At 36.1% G+C, this 14,817-nt stretch overlaps 1 protein-coding gene across 7 annotated transcripts; it reads right to left on the reverse strand.

Annotated features, from left to right (window-relative positions):
• Nucleotides 1–243: 243 nt before the first annotated feature.
• On the reverse strand, nucleotides 244–10,572 carry LOC102612647 (transcriptional corepressor LEUNIG_HOMOLOG). 7 transcript variants are annotated; one of them, XM_025093656.2, is made up of 19 exons: nucleotides 10,426–10,572; nucleotides 10,259–10,347; nucleotides 9,745–9,808; nucleotides 9,541–9,638; nucleotides 9,091–9,200; nucleotides 8,661–8,950; nucleotides 8,512–8,566; nucleotides 8,280–8,391; nucleotides 7,147–7,196; nucleotides 6,790–7,056; nucleotides 5,761–5,832; nucleotides 5,330–5,560; nucleotides 4,896–5,037; nucleotides 4,710–4,819; nucleotides 2,408–2,557; nucleotides 1,747–1,902; nucleotides 1,540–1,656; nucleotides 1,238–1,435; nucleotides 244–722 (listed from the first exon to the last, which is right to left on the reverse strand). In XM_025093656.2, exons 3-19 carry the CDS (start codon nucleotides 9,780–9,782, stop codon nucleotides 579–581), a joined length of 2,340 nt encoding a protein of 779 aa, XP_024949424.2. In that variant the 5' UTR covers nucleotides 9,783–9,808; nucleotides 10,259–10,347; nucleotides 10,426–10,572; the 3' UTR covers nucleotides 244–578. The 7 variants fall into 7 exon arrangements, with proteins under 7 accessions (XP_024949424.2, XP_052290157.1, XP_006493701.2 ...); XM_052434197.1 differs by having other exon boundaries at nucleotides 8,491–8,566; XM_006493638.4 differs by having other exon boundaries at nucleotides 8,491–8,566; nucleotides 10,476–10,537.
• Nucleotides 10,573–14,817: the final 4,245 nt, after the last annotated feature.

Raw genomic sequence — 14,817 nt, forward strand, 5'->3', positions numbered from 1 at the left:
AATACTCACAAAAGTTAAATTATTGTAAACTTTAATTTGCTCCATTATTTTTATTAAAAAGACCAAAATTTTCATCAAAACACTTGCATTTTTTCTTTATCCTAAGAAAACAAAAATAAATTAAAATTTACAGTAATTTAAAAAATATTTTCAAAATTATCATCATTTCACGAAGAAGTAATCCAAAAATTACCCCTTCTTTATACCTACTAGATTTGAGTTTAATTTATAATGGGAAAGCAATGACAAGAGACATAAATGTCCATTAAAACAAGAACTGGCTAAACCATGCGGTTTTAGCTTCAAAATGTTCCGTGTATGGCTGTCCTTGGCAACGGAAAATTTTAGAGCCAATCAATCACCCAACACAAAGAGGGCTATCAATATCATCAACAATGAAGTAATTAAAAAAAGGGGGGAAAAAAGATCATCAACAATATCGTGATAAATAGATAAAGCAAAATAAAATACAGGGAAGATAATCTTTTCTTGTGTTTGAATTTTTGTTGAATGATGTGCGTGAAAAGTCAGCAGCCTTTATACTGGAGGATTTGAAGCACCAAAAAGCAAGCGACAGGTTATTTCCAGATCTTAACAGATTTGTCATGACTCGCAGAGGCAACCATCCCAGTTACTGGAGATTGTGCCAGGGCTGATATCACACAATCATGTGCCGCGATTGTCATACACTTATTCTCAGCCATATTCCATAGCTCCAGTGACTGTAAGAGAGAATGGTATGGAACCATGAACACAAGATTAGCAATCTATGACACGTTAAACACCATTATAGTCTCAACTATTGGGCCAGTTTAAAATCATGAAATGGATTTGTGTAACCCACAGAGGTTAAAAAATGATCTGTCCTCTGGAATTAAAATGAAATCATACCCCCAGACCTATTGTACTGTAACAAGAGATGAAAGTTTTTGCCAACAAACACAAAATATTGACAGTTTCAAATGCTAGATTTGTTGCATCATGCATAAACGCAATGGCATAAAGTTAAATTGGAAATTTTACAGTCGTAGCTCAATTCCAAATTCCCAATGCAGCATCAGAGCAACGAAATGCTTTTTCCTTCAGGAAATGCAATTGCAGACAAAACTTAGCAAAACAGCTTAATGTTTATGGATCTTCTAAGATATATTGAGCTCGATGAAGAACACAGCAATCAAAATTCTCTGCAATTTAATTTAACAAAACAATGAAATTTAAGTTAAGATAAGAAGATCACCTGGTAGCCTCCAATGACCATGAGGGTGGGATAGCTTGGATGAAAAATACAAGAATGAAACTTGTTCCCACTGGAACTAAGCTCGTGAATGCACTCTCCTGAGGCCAATGACCACACTCTGACAGAATCTTGACTGACAGATGCCAAATATTCTCCATTTGTGTCCCAACACACAGAGTGTATCTCAGTGGAGTGTCCCTGAGAATCAAAAGATTGTACTGTTTATAAGGAACTTTAAGATGAAAAGCATGTTGTAGAATTGTATTTTTCAAATTCCCCTGATGCGACAATTGCATTTCTACCTTGAAAGAGTGTGTCAGTCTATCTGTTTCAACATCAAAGATAGACACAACATTCTCGGACGCTGCTGCCAAGAGAAGTCCAAGTCTTGGCTGAAATCTTACTTGCACAGTACCGCCCTGATCCATCAAGCGATTCAGATTAGAAGACTATATATCTGATAAGCCTTCAAGAACATAAAGCAATAAAAGATGAAATTCAAGGCTAACCTTGGAAATACGAGCGCAGGAGTACTGACTTAGATTCCAGAAGCGAATCTCACTGTTTCCATCACATGAGCAGAAAAGGTCATTCTTCTTAGGGTGGAAGTCAAGGGACATCACGTGATTGTTATGCCCTGTATAAGTCTGCAAGCAAAAGTTTGGCTGCAAGGATACACCAAAATAAGTGCCTATCATATTTGGTCTAAACATAAAATTTAAACAAAATAGTTGAATTGGCATCTCAAGATTGCATTGCATAGCAATGGGTCAAAAGAAGGAAGAGAGTGAACATGTAGAGCATTCCTCCAAGAAAAAATAATAAGCAAAACTTTAAGAGCTATGAAACTTTTCAAAGAAGGTAAGCTTAGAAAGGAAACAGTAAGCTACATGGCACTTTTACAAAACCCCAAAAACATCTACAAAAACTGTTTATGCACATTGTATTAGAAAAGAGGCAAGAATTGCAACTTTTATGATACAGAAACGAGAAGAGTGTTCTAAAATTTATGGTCAAAATGCGAAAAGAATAGTTTAGCAGAACTTAGAAAAGGCTCTCATACTGCCTCTGCAGCACATTCGACCAAAGCATGAAAAAACAGAGAGAGAGATAGAGAAGAAAAAGAAGAAGAAGAGAGAAGAAGAAAAAGAGAAAAGGTAGAGAACATACTTTAGCAGCATCCCAAATTCGCACTGTCTTATCAAATGAAGATGTTGCTAGCTGAGTTGAATTTGGTCTGAAGCGAACATCAGTAATTATATGATTGTGATCATCTGGAGTGCATTCAGTTTGAAAATTTTCCATGTTCCAAACAACAACCTACTGACATAAATAAAAATAAGCATCCATATCATTTTTACTCTTATAAAATAAAAAATGGTTCATAATGTTTTGGCCAATGAAAGATTCTTCTGTGAAACTTAAATATATAGAGGAATTTATCCCCCAAAAAGAAAAAAAATACATACAAGAATTCAATAACCAAATTTCTATAAGGCATATGTATGTATAATGACAACCAAAATTGTGTCACTGAATTTCTACATGTGCTTACTCAGAAACTAAAGAATTGACTGCCTAAAGGAATAAATATTTTGGTATTTGAAATAAAGAGAATTTAGACAAAGAATATTTATTCCAGCGATTTATTGAAAAAATCATGAAAATTTTTGTAATTTTAAGTGAGTACAAATTAGATTTATCAACTCTGAAAAATCAAAATTGTTATGGTTCCGACTTTTTCAAATTATTTTTCACATTTTTACTTCCTTTCAACACTCTCATATACAATTTACCCCACACATGAACAAGCAAATGCTTAGTCACCTCATTATGTCATGTTGCACATAAAGAGGATCTCCAGAAATGTAATTGAATCCCTTAAAAGAGCATGAAATCCATAACATGGCCTAGCAAAATCTATTTTAAATCCACAAAAGAAATGAATTTGTGTTATGTTTTCCGAAGCATTGTGAGGGATAAAGAGTGGAGTGGAAATGATTTACTTTCATAATCATTTCTTTATTTCTTTCCCCAAATGAGCGGTGCACTTAGCGTTCCTGTCCGGGTGCTGTTGGTGTTACACTTGTCTCTGCTGCTTTATATATTTATTGCAACTCATGTACTCAACCAGGACCAAAAGCAAACAAGGATAAAAAAGAAATTATAACTTTTATTTTACAACTAGGAGGACCTTCAAGTGATCCATCATCTATGATCTTGTGATTATATCTCCTATCCGAAGGCAAATAACAAGACGCACCATACCATACGATGACAAAATTAGAGAATGTGGTAAACAAGGTAAGGAAAATGATGTTACGCAAATAAGTACAAAAAGTGGACATGCACTTCAAGATCCAAGCTAATCATTTAAGCATTGCCTGTGTAGGCATTTGTATTTAACTTTTTGTTAAATGAGGAGAATTCATTGAGGATTAAACCTTAATGTTCCTCATAAGAGCAAGTGAAACAATTAAATACCAAAGAGTATAAGAGCATCTCCCAAATGTACATCATAAATATATGATATTTACCTTGAATCATGTGGTATGCAGGCAGCAATAGAAATACCAATCACTTGGCATAAAAGTAAAGAGTTGTGAGGAGTCACATTCAAATGTTTTATATATCAGCTATAGACTGAATGATTTAACAGTTGCATGATCAAAGGGCTGTAATTCTGGTTAAACCTTTTCATAGTTTTGAGGTCAATGGTTACAACAGCTTATCGCACCAGTTATCTTGTATCTCAATCAAGAATGGTCCACCTGACCTATTTCACTTTTATAAGAATTATTCAGGTGGGAATGCTGGGAGGCCTAGATTTTTACCTAATGGCAAATAGATTATGCTGACCAACTTTTTTCATTTCTTCAATTCTTTTACCTCTCAAAACATCATCTTCCTTGTTCAAAAAAGAATATTTTATAAGGAATATCATAGAACAAGCACTATAAATAAATCAGGAATTTGGAATACTAACGGAGTAACTTTTTTCATTTTAACCTTGGAACTTTGATAAACAAACGGTCCTTGTTTGAGCTAAACTGAGATAATTTGTTATTTAAAACTTGTTTCAAACTTTTGTTGATTCTTGGGCTACTGAGACCCATAAATTTGAACAACAAAGCATGGGTCTTTTCCATAACTTTCATTCATCTATTTGTGATCCTCAATATATCATATTGGTTAATCAACTGAGTTGACAGCCATTTTCTCTTTTTTTTTTTGGTTATTTTTCTATAGAAGTGAATATCTATTGAACATTTTATATTAAGTAAAACATCCAATTACAAACAATCAAATTTTATAACATTTAACAATTTGAAAACATTATTTTAAGAGTTTTATGTTTGGAGATCGAGATTAACAAAGCGAATCATCAGCGCTATAGCAACATCAATATTTTCCCTATTGCGGAGGCTTCATAAAAATATTTTATTCCTAGCAACACTAAAATGGATTATACCTTCTTGTCATGCCCAGCACTGGCCAATAACTTTCCATCTGAAGAGAAATGACAACAGGTAACTTTGCTACTACTTTTACGTATTGAACTAACTTCGTTGAATGAGAAAGCTGAAAGAAGAAAACAGTCATTCCTGTTGTCAATATAAACAATTATCACTTGTAGAAGGATTAGATCAAATAGTACCTTTGGAAGTTTCAGTAGCTTGTTCGGAAGGGTTCCGTTTCAATGAGCCAAACAGATCCCTTCCATCTCCATCATCTTGAGAGAGAAAAGATTCCACATTATCATCTAAGGAGCCAATATCTCCAAAATGTTCCATGTCATCCTGCAATCAAGTAAACAGGAAACCTAAATTTCCCAACACTCAGACATGATATTCAGCATGAAGTACAACTTTAGTATGACACAAGGCCACTTGTCTTTTACCATCAGGCAGGGTTCATAAACTAACTGGATTGGCGAACAAGCTCTTGGATTGATACCAGCAATACATGTTCAGAGATTTCCCTTCATATTGATAGTCTTTCTTTGTATTTCTTTCGTTTTTTTATTTTGTTTTGTTTGCTTCGACATGATAACTGCCTACTAACTAGGTTACCCATTTATTATATACATACCAGCTGGTTTGTCGATGATGCATGACCACCTGTTCCATCAGAACCATACATCATCAAACCTTTAGGCACGTTACTAACATGCTGCATACTGCCTGACATGGCTACGGCATCACCAGGTGTATGAGTTGATGGGGTAGATGGTTGGGAATTTGGAGAAGGGCCAACGGTGTTTCCAGTGCAACCACTATTAGCAGCTCCAGAAGAAGAGGGCCCTTTCCTTTTTCTGTTATTCTGTTCCATCATGAAATGCAAGTCATCAATAATCGGGCAAACAGGATTAAAAAGGAAAAAATAGGTCGGATTGTTATTGAACTAGTTCATAAAGAGAATTATACAAGATGCAAATAAGTGGCAATAAATTATAAGATCTTTCATGAACCAAAAACGTTATATCATATAAAATCACAATAACTGCGAAAAGAAAAAACAACCTGTTGGGTTTGCGGTGGTTGCAGAGGATCTTGTTGTTGAGAGGAAGACTGCTGTATCTGTGGCATATTCATCTGCTAACATCAAAGTTTTCAGAATAGTCATCACAATGAGCTTTGAGTACTCTTAACCATATAGGAGAATAACAATAGCCACAATAACCATACGAAAATTGCTAACAAAATTTCATAGCTATTTTTTATTTTTTATTTTTTATTTTTTTTACGTTTCTAAAATGTTGAGTCCATTTCTTTCTCAGTCTACAATAATGACTCACTTTGGGTTTGATGCTTCTCCAGCTTAGGACAAGTAAACAAATGATTCTCGGATATATCTAGTTATTTGAGAGAAGATGCTCTAAAACCTCAAGGATTTTGAATAAGCACAAAAAGTAGCTGTAAAAGCCTGTTTTGCAATCCCATAAGCCAAGATAGCACAGTAATTCAAAATAAGTCTTCAAACGCTTCGTAGACAATGAATTACAAGAAACACACCTCAATTCCCTAATTCTACATAAAAGCAGCTAACTAATTTAGCCAATTACAGAATTTGGACGTCATAACATAGAATTTCAAGAATGGACTTTCATACCAAAAATTAATCTTCTATGCAGGTGTATCAAAATAACTGCAGATATATAATGATTAGTAGTGACTGTAAGGTGTGTGCGTTCAATCTCATTATGAGGCTGGGCTTCATTATTTTAGAGGGGCATATTCTCATTGACTGCACTCTATTACGCCTGTACAAACAATCAAAGATGAGATACACACAGCTTTTATGTATTAACAAGGATGCCCAAAATTAATTCCAGCCAACGGTCAAGTTTTGACAACAACAATTGTGAGGAAGTCCAACTTTCCTCATGGATGAAACTGAGCTTCTATAGACTTCTATCAAGCCTTACAATAAGATAATTCAAGGAGAAATTATCAACCATGCATTAAGGGCATTCAGTGCAATAACGTGATGCTTGAGCATATACCATAAAAGTTAAAGCAAATCAACCAGTTCTGGAGAGAAATGCTTACTTTTGATGACGTTGATTGCATTGGAGAACCTATAGAGCCATCATTTGCGATCGATTGGCCATCTTTCGTATTTAAATTGCTCCTAGGTAATCCCCCAAACCTACGAGGATCCATCTCTCCATACATTGTATTACCAAGGTTGCCTTGTGCCTGAGCCTGTGCGATGAGCTGCTGTTGTTGCTGTGGCAAGAGTTGAAATTGATTTCCACCTTGTAAAAAGGGCTTTTGGACTTGCGCACCTAAACTTGGCCGAATTTGGTCAATACCCTGTAGCATTCAGAAAATGCCATGGTCACGTACAACCAGTCATACATATTAAATTAGACTCAAGGACATATGAAGTTGATTACAACTTACGGTTAATGGCCAACCCTTCAGCGGAAGACCACCAACTCCAGGGCTCAATCCTTGAAGAAGAAGAGAAGGCATAAAATTATAAAGATTTCAAATAAATAACTTGCAGTGTATCACATACTCATGATCGAATTTAATTATATCTGTACATATTTTAGTACAATCGAGGTGGTTGTAGTGCCTGATACATACTTGCAGAGGCTCCAAGTGTGTGTACAAGTTGAGAGGACTAGGTGTCCTTTGCTAAGCTGTCAATATTGTCCAGGATCACATACATGGGTGGGCAGGTATTCCCCTTTTTACTAGTAACATACTCTCTCTTTACACAGTTAATTTAAGACTTCATCAGCAAGCTGCCACATTATGTTAACTTCCACATTCTCTTAACCAGAATTGAGAAACTATGACATTCCTTCTAGATATCACCTCATCCTCATAAACCGACTCACTAAATTTCCCGACTCTTCTCTCTAGTAAAATAATTGCTCAAATTTAAGAGTATTCTTCATAAAAAAAACAAGCCTATCATCGCATGACTACTGCAAGAACATTGATGACTGATTAGCCCAAGCTTCTAAATGTAGCTCCTACATCGAACTCCAATCCATATAATTGAAATCCCCATAAAGAAATATAAACAAATTATTTGGAGATTTCTTTTTTTTTTTTTTTTTTTTTTTTTAACAAAGAAAATCCATCCAGTTGTGTTTGTTTTATATGACTACCACTTTTTCTCTACTCTCTACCATATCACTCCTCTACTTCCTTCTATTTTTCTTAATACTTATCAGCTTTACCATGTTTACACTTTGACTGATACTTCTCCAGCGGAGAAAGATGAAGAAGAGAGCTACCAAATCTTCAGCAGTGACACCATCAGACATAGAGGGTCATACTAAAAGTCAATTAGACATAATATTTGTGTAAGCCACTACATTTCAAGAATAGATAATTCCAGTGAAATTTTGGCTAATTTTATCTCCCATTTATGCTACAGAGTATGGAGGCTTCCCACTGTCTATTGCCTTTTCCAAGAGGTCAGTTATAGCGAATGATCATTGAAATGCCTCTTTAGTGTTCCATCAACTCTTTCAATAATGCACAAAAAATTTCCCATGCGGATCAGTTATATTCACCTGCATTTCCTAATCCCGGCTTTGATTGCATGATTCCCTGACTATAAAGTGAAGAGGGATCCATAGGCATAGATCTCTGACTGGTACCCAGGTTCATTTCACCTTTGATGTCCTAGAATACAAGCTTGACAGATTAACAAAACTGACATAGAAAAATATATCAAGACTAAAAGTAGCACCGAACATAGCAACATGTTTTTGAAGTAGTTACGGGAGTCTGTTGGGACCGTGCCTGAATTTGCTGCAGTGCTGCATTTACACTTCCATGATTTCCTTGGACCAACTGACTGTCAGTAAGAGAAAACGATAATGAGCAAAATAATTAACTAAATAAAAAGAACAAAATTGAAGCCTCTCAGAAAAGTTCACAAGAAAATTTACCCAGGATGGTTAGCTGATTTGAGAAGGGCCATCCTAGCATCAAGAAGTGGCTGGGATGTCTCTGAGCCCATTGAATTCCCCATTGAGTTGTTATGCTTCATGCGTTCTTCATACATTTTTGCCGCCAATGCACTAGCATTTGATTGCCCTACCATTCCTTCAGAATTCACAGAATTTACTGCTCCACCTAGGGAAGGATGATTTGGGTTCCTTTGTTGCATCTGAGCTCGCATTAGATGCAACTGCTGCATTTGCAACTGCTGCTGCTCTTTTGTTTTGATTTGTTGCGCCTACATGCCAAAATAATAGCAAGAAAAGAAAAAGGTAGTATAAGCCAACATAAGCTGCTATTTTATTGGTAGTATAAGTCAACATAAGCTGCTATTTTATTGGTAGTAACATCAATGGCTGTTTAAATTAAAGGAGTTACCTCAATATATGAGGCAGCTGGCTCAGAATGCTTCTCATTTGTCCTTGCAATAAATATATCCCAAAATACAGACCACCATTCAAAAAGAAACCCTCCAGGGGCATCAATTGCTGCAAAAGTAAATTGTTTCAGACATGCAAACCTTCCAAACACTCTTTCAACATACTCCAACCTAATTACACACTATAGTGTAAGAACCACTTAAGTGGGGCATCAAACAGATCAAAATGGGATGGAAATGATAAAAATTTAAATGAAGCAAGTGTAACACCATGATGATAACAGAACTGCACCAAATTTCTCAGAATTGTCAATAAATTTGAAAACTCAAATTTAGTTTCAAACATCGAAAAATCGCAAGATATGTTTCTTATTTGCAGAGCTGCATGTTGCTAAATAATTTACATCAAATGTCAAGAAGATTTAAGATTCTGTTGGAAAATACATTACCTACAGGATCTGGGGCGACTTTTCCTTCGGTCATGAAGGACTTTGCAGTGTTATGCAATTTTTTCTTCACCAAATAATCATAAATGTACACATCAAGCCTAACAATATAGCAAATGAAAGAAGTAAGACCCAATTTATTTAAAGGAATCAAAAGAACTTATAAACCACCTAGCAAATGAATATCGTTAATAACAGTAAATGTACATCTTATCGGCTTCCCAGTTACTGCTTTGCTGCGCCATTGTTTCCACTCAATCAAACAAATTATCTGCTCAAAGAACGTAGCAATTACAACTCAATTTTGCATCCAAATTCAAAAGCAAGCTAAATTGCTAAGTTTAATTTTCAAACAATGTTCAAATTTAAAAATTCAGAAATCCCCATCTGAAAACAAAACAACTGCTCGGCACTCAGAAATAGCATAATTGTGAGTGAATTGCAAACTTTAGAAAATTCTAATTCAAAAACGAAAAAGAAAAAGAAAAAGAAAACAAAATAGATTCAGAAGCAAACCAACTGCTCAAGAATCAAAAAGTCATGATTCCGCCAACAGAATTCAAACATTGAACAATCACAGATCAAATTTTCATTTTCAAACTTAATTACATGAAGTCTTATCAATAGAGCCAAAAAAAGAAATTCAAGAAAATAAAGATTATAGAAGCAAAATTGGAAAGGAAATTGAAACGAAGAAAAAATCAATTAATGAAAAACTAACCTCAAATTCAAAAATTTAGATGGATCAAACCAAATATTAGCAATCCTAAGCTTTTTCCTTCAACGATCTCAGCTGATCAAGCATTGGTACTGCATTAAACAAAACTAATTCAAATGATAAAAATTCAGAAGAATTGAAGAATTAAAAGCGAAAACTAAAATTCTCACCTCCGAAATTAATGTAATTTATTCAAACATAAATAAAAGAAAATGAGGACCTGGACCAGCGTTGAGTAAATCAACTATGAGCTGAATAACGGCTGGAAATTTTTTTTTTTAACAGGAGAAAAGGAGTGCTTGAATGGATGCACAACTAAAGCCGGTTCGTGTCGGAAGCGTAGGTTCGGAGAACTAAGCTGAGGCTTGAAATTCGAGGCTGAGGTTGGGAGTTCAAGATTTATGCCCAGTTAAGCCCAAAGGATTGGCTTCGGTGTTTGAATGAATGCTCAGCTTAAACCGGTTCGTGTCCGGAAGCGTAGGTTCGGAGAACTAAGCTGAGGCTTGAAATTCGAGGCTGAAGGGAGTTCGAGATTTAGGCCCAGTTAAGCCCAAAAGACTGTTTTCGGTGTACGTACGGTGTAGTGGTCTAGTGCTGGCTTGATATTTTTCTTATGGGGCCCAATGGCGAGCAATCATGCCCATGGGATCATAACGTGGCAAAGCGTAATTGGCTGAATTTTGGCATTAATTGTCAATTTCTTCGATTTTTTTTTCATACGTCAATTTCTTCGATTTTTTTTTTCATACGTCAATTTCGAGTTATAAATGTAATGAGTTATTTAATTCTGCCAAGAGCCCTTAAGCTTGACAATTTTTTTTATTTTTGATGTGAAAGTAGGGCTTTCAATTAAAGAAAAATAGAGAATAACACCATCACTTTAGTTGGAAAAGTTCCTAGCCATATAGCAGGTGTATCAAAATCTAAGGCTTTTTGAGCTAAAGCATGAGCAGTAGAGTTATAAGTTCTTGGGACATACTGAATTTGAGATTGAGCTAAGCTCTTCAAACTAGCTTAAATTTCAATTATTACCTAAAATATTTCAAACTTGCTTCCCTTCGTATTTCAAGCGAGATCAACAACTTTTTTGGAGTCAGACTCAATAATCATTGGCAGAAGCTAGGCATTTTGAGCTACCTGAATGCCTAAGTTAACTACTTCTGCCTCTATGCATGCTACCGTCCTTTTATATGGAATCCTTTGAACTATTGCTGCAACAACTATGCCCTCTGAATCTCTAATCACCACACCCAGCCCTACTGTTTGGTTTGATGATCTAATGGCAACATCAACGTTCACTTTGAAACACCCATTAGGAGGAGGAAGCCAAGCTTGCTGATTATTATTTTGACGCTTGAGGACTGTTTGATCAACTGGAGATTTAATCATTTGATATGATTCCACCACTGCTACAGCTCTTGCAGCTGTTAATTGAGGATCTTTTTCCTTGCCTTAAAAAAAGAGAAGATTTCTAGAGAACCAAATAGACCAGCACAACAATTATTAGACCCACATCTTTCCCACTTGTACTTGTCATTAGCTCTTGGAGGACACTTAACATATCGTGCTGGGTCAGAGGCTTTATATCTTGAAAGAAGTCAGTAAATTTCCAAACCAAAGCATGAAAAATATCTTCCCCTTCACTTTGACATCTCCAGCACATTGGTTCCTTGATGACATTCATTTTTCCACAGGTTGTAAGTTGTTGGTAGCAAGTTTTGAGTTGCTCTCCATATAAACACCTTGATTTTTTCTAGAATCTCTCTAGACCAAATAACTCCCCAATTTGTTTTTGATCTATCTGAGCTGTCGACACCCTCTGGAAATTTCAGATTTAGTGCTATTTGATACCCACTCTTGACTGAATAGCTTTCATCCTTAGCAAAAGTGCCATACTAGCTAATCTAACTGTGGAACCATTGGTAGGGGAATTCTTAGAATTTTGGCTGCATCCTCTTTTAAGAAGTTCTGAATAATAACATCCTCCCTCCATTGTTGGATACTGATCAAGTTAGCTACAACTGAGCTTAAGGGCAAAATCTAGGAGGAAAAGGGTTTTAACGTTTCAGGCTGTGGAATCTAGTTGCTCTTATAAATAAAAACTTGCTCTCCATTTGCAATCCTCCATCTTAATCCTCTATGAAGAAGTTGCCTATCCCATAAAATACTTCTCCAAACAAACAGAGGATTTGAGCCTAATTTTGCTTCCATAAAGCTTGAATGCTTGAAATATCTAGCTTTTAGAATCTGTGTCACCAAAGCTTTTGGATTTTGTAGGATCCTCCACCCTTGTTTCGCAATTAAAGCTTGATTAAAGCTGGAAAAATCTCTAAACCCTAAGCCTCTTCTAATTTTTGCATGACACAATCGCTCTCACCTTACCCAATGAATGCTCATATGATCTTCCGAGCCTCCCCACCAAAATCTAGCTATAACTTTTTGAATGTCTTCGCAAATGCTTAGAGGCATTTTGAAAACACTCATAGCATACCCTGGCACCGCTTGAGCTACAACTTTAATAAGAACTTCATTCCCCCCGCAAGAAAAAAATTTATTTTGCCAGCTGGTTAACTTACTAAGAACTCTTAGCTTAATGTCGTTGAAGAAACTGATCTTCCTTCTCCCTACCATGGATGGCAGCCCAAGGTACTTCTCATGTTTTGATACGACATTCAGGTTGAAAATGCTCTTGATCTCCTTCATCTGCCACCTATCAGTGTTGCTACTAAAAAACATTGAGAACTTTTCGTAATTGAAGATTTGACCCGAGGCTGCTGCATAGACATCAAAAACCTTTTTTAAGTTTCTGCACTCTGCAGTGGAAGCTCTTGAAAAGATTAAGCCGTCGTTTGCAAACAAAGATGAGAATTGGATAGAGCTCTATTGAACTTTAATCCATGAATTAACTTGTCTTTTTCTACCTGCATAAGTAAATTTGAAAAAGCCTTTGCACATATGATGAAGAGGTATTGTGATAAGGGGCATCCTTACCTTAAACCTCTTTAAGGGTAGATTATACCAGTGGCCACACTATTTATCAACACTGAAAAACTTGTTGCAGAGATACATTTCATAACTAAATTCACCCAATTTGGGGAGAAACCTAGTTTCTGCATAGTACATTTTAGGAAGCTCCACACGACTCTATCATATGCTTTGCTAATGTCTAAATTAAGAGCTACCAGCTCAATCTTTTTCCCCTTGCTATGTCTAATTTTACTGAGACACTCATAGGCTATGATTACATTATTCATGATTAATCTATTCAGAATGAATGCACTTTAGGTTGAGGAGATATTATCATTCAGAACATGTTTAAGCCTATTTGCCGTTGTTTTTTTTCCATAATCCTATAAATAACATTACAAAGGCTAATTGGCCTAAAATCAGACACCTTTCTAGTGTTTTGCATATTAGGAATCAAAGCAATGTAAGTGTGATTTAAGGGAGTTGTGCTACCTCCTTCGTTGAAAATGTGCAAGCAGTGAGCACTTATTCTTTGACTGAGCTCCAATGCCTTTGAAAAAAGGCTGCTGGAAGACCATCTGGCCCCAGAGCTTTGGTGGGGAACATATGAGTAAGGGCATTTGAGACATCCTCTTCCATAAATTTATGGTCTAAGAAGTTGTTCATCTCGCCTGTTACTCGTCTTGGGGGATCTGTTAAATCTGTCAACATGGTTTCCTCTGTTCCAACAGCTGATGTCTTTCCATTCATGCTTGACAATCTCCCTACATCTCTCGCATGGGCTCCACATGTCCTCGTAGTGGACTCTGTGAAAAGCTCTTATAATGCATCTCAGCCCCTTTCCTTTTTCCACAACTTCTATCAAAATTGGGTGGTGATCAGAGCTCCAAGTAACTAAGTTCTGAGCCGTTTTTTCTTAGAAACAATTACCTCAACTTTTATTGCATAGAAATCTATCTCGTCGCTCTTTAATCAGTTGGGCACCAAATCTTCTATTTGACCAAGTAAATGGATACTCAATGAATCCCAAGTCCACCAAATCACATTCTCTTAGAGTTTCCCTAAACTCAGCTACCATGTTTACTTGCCTTTCTTTTCCTCCTAACTTTTCATTTAAATTAAGGACTTCATTAAAATACCCAAAACATAGCCACGACAAGGAAGACAAGTTTGCTAACCTTTTCAATAATTCCCATGTGTGCTATTTCTGAGCTAACTCCGGATGCCCATATACACTAATACATTGCCAATAGCTACCACTTTCACTATGAACCACAACATTGATATGGTGAAGGCTGTATGATTTAATCTCCACCACAACTTCAGAACTCCGTAACATCGCCAAGCCACCTCCCATTCCCTCTCTACTTACTGCAAAACAGCTCAGAAAATGCAAAGCATCATTCTTACTCCTCATTTATTTTTGCGTCATTTTTGTCTCACAGAGAAACAAAATTTGGGGTTTATGCTCATGGAGAATTTCCTGAGCTTCTCCGAACGTTTGGTCCTTCCCCAATCCTCAAATGTTCTAGCTTACGAGTTTCATGGTTGTCGGCGGGGCTGGTCTCCAACCACCGCCGATGATTCAGTAACAA

Source organism: Citrus sinensis, chromosome 9, assembly GCF_022201045.2.
Source record: "Citrus sinensis cultivar Valencia sweet orange chromosome 9, DVS_A1.0, whole genome shotgun sequence".
NCBI lineage: Eukaryota > Viridiplantae > Streptophyta > Magnoliopsida > Sapindales > Rutaceae > Citrus > Citrus sinensis.

Bases quoted from the DNA above. Each gene is read 5' to 3' on its own strand.
- LOC102612647 (XM_052434197.1), bottom strand. From the start codon at position 9,782: ATGGCGCAGCAAAGCAGTAACTGGGAAGCCGATAAGAT. The intron at 9,639-9,744 runs GTACATTTACTG...CTATATTGTTAG, and splicing joins AACTGGGAAGCCGATAAGAT to GCTTGATGTGTACATTTATG. The intron at 2,558-4,709 runs GTATAATCCATT...TTATGTCAGTAG, and splicing joins GTGCTGGGCATGACAAGAAG to GTTGTTGTTTGGAACATGGA.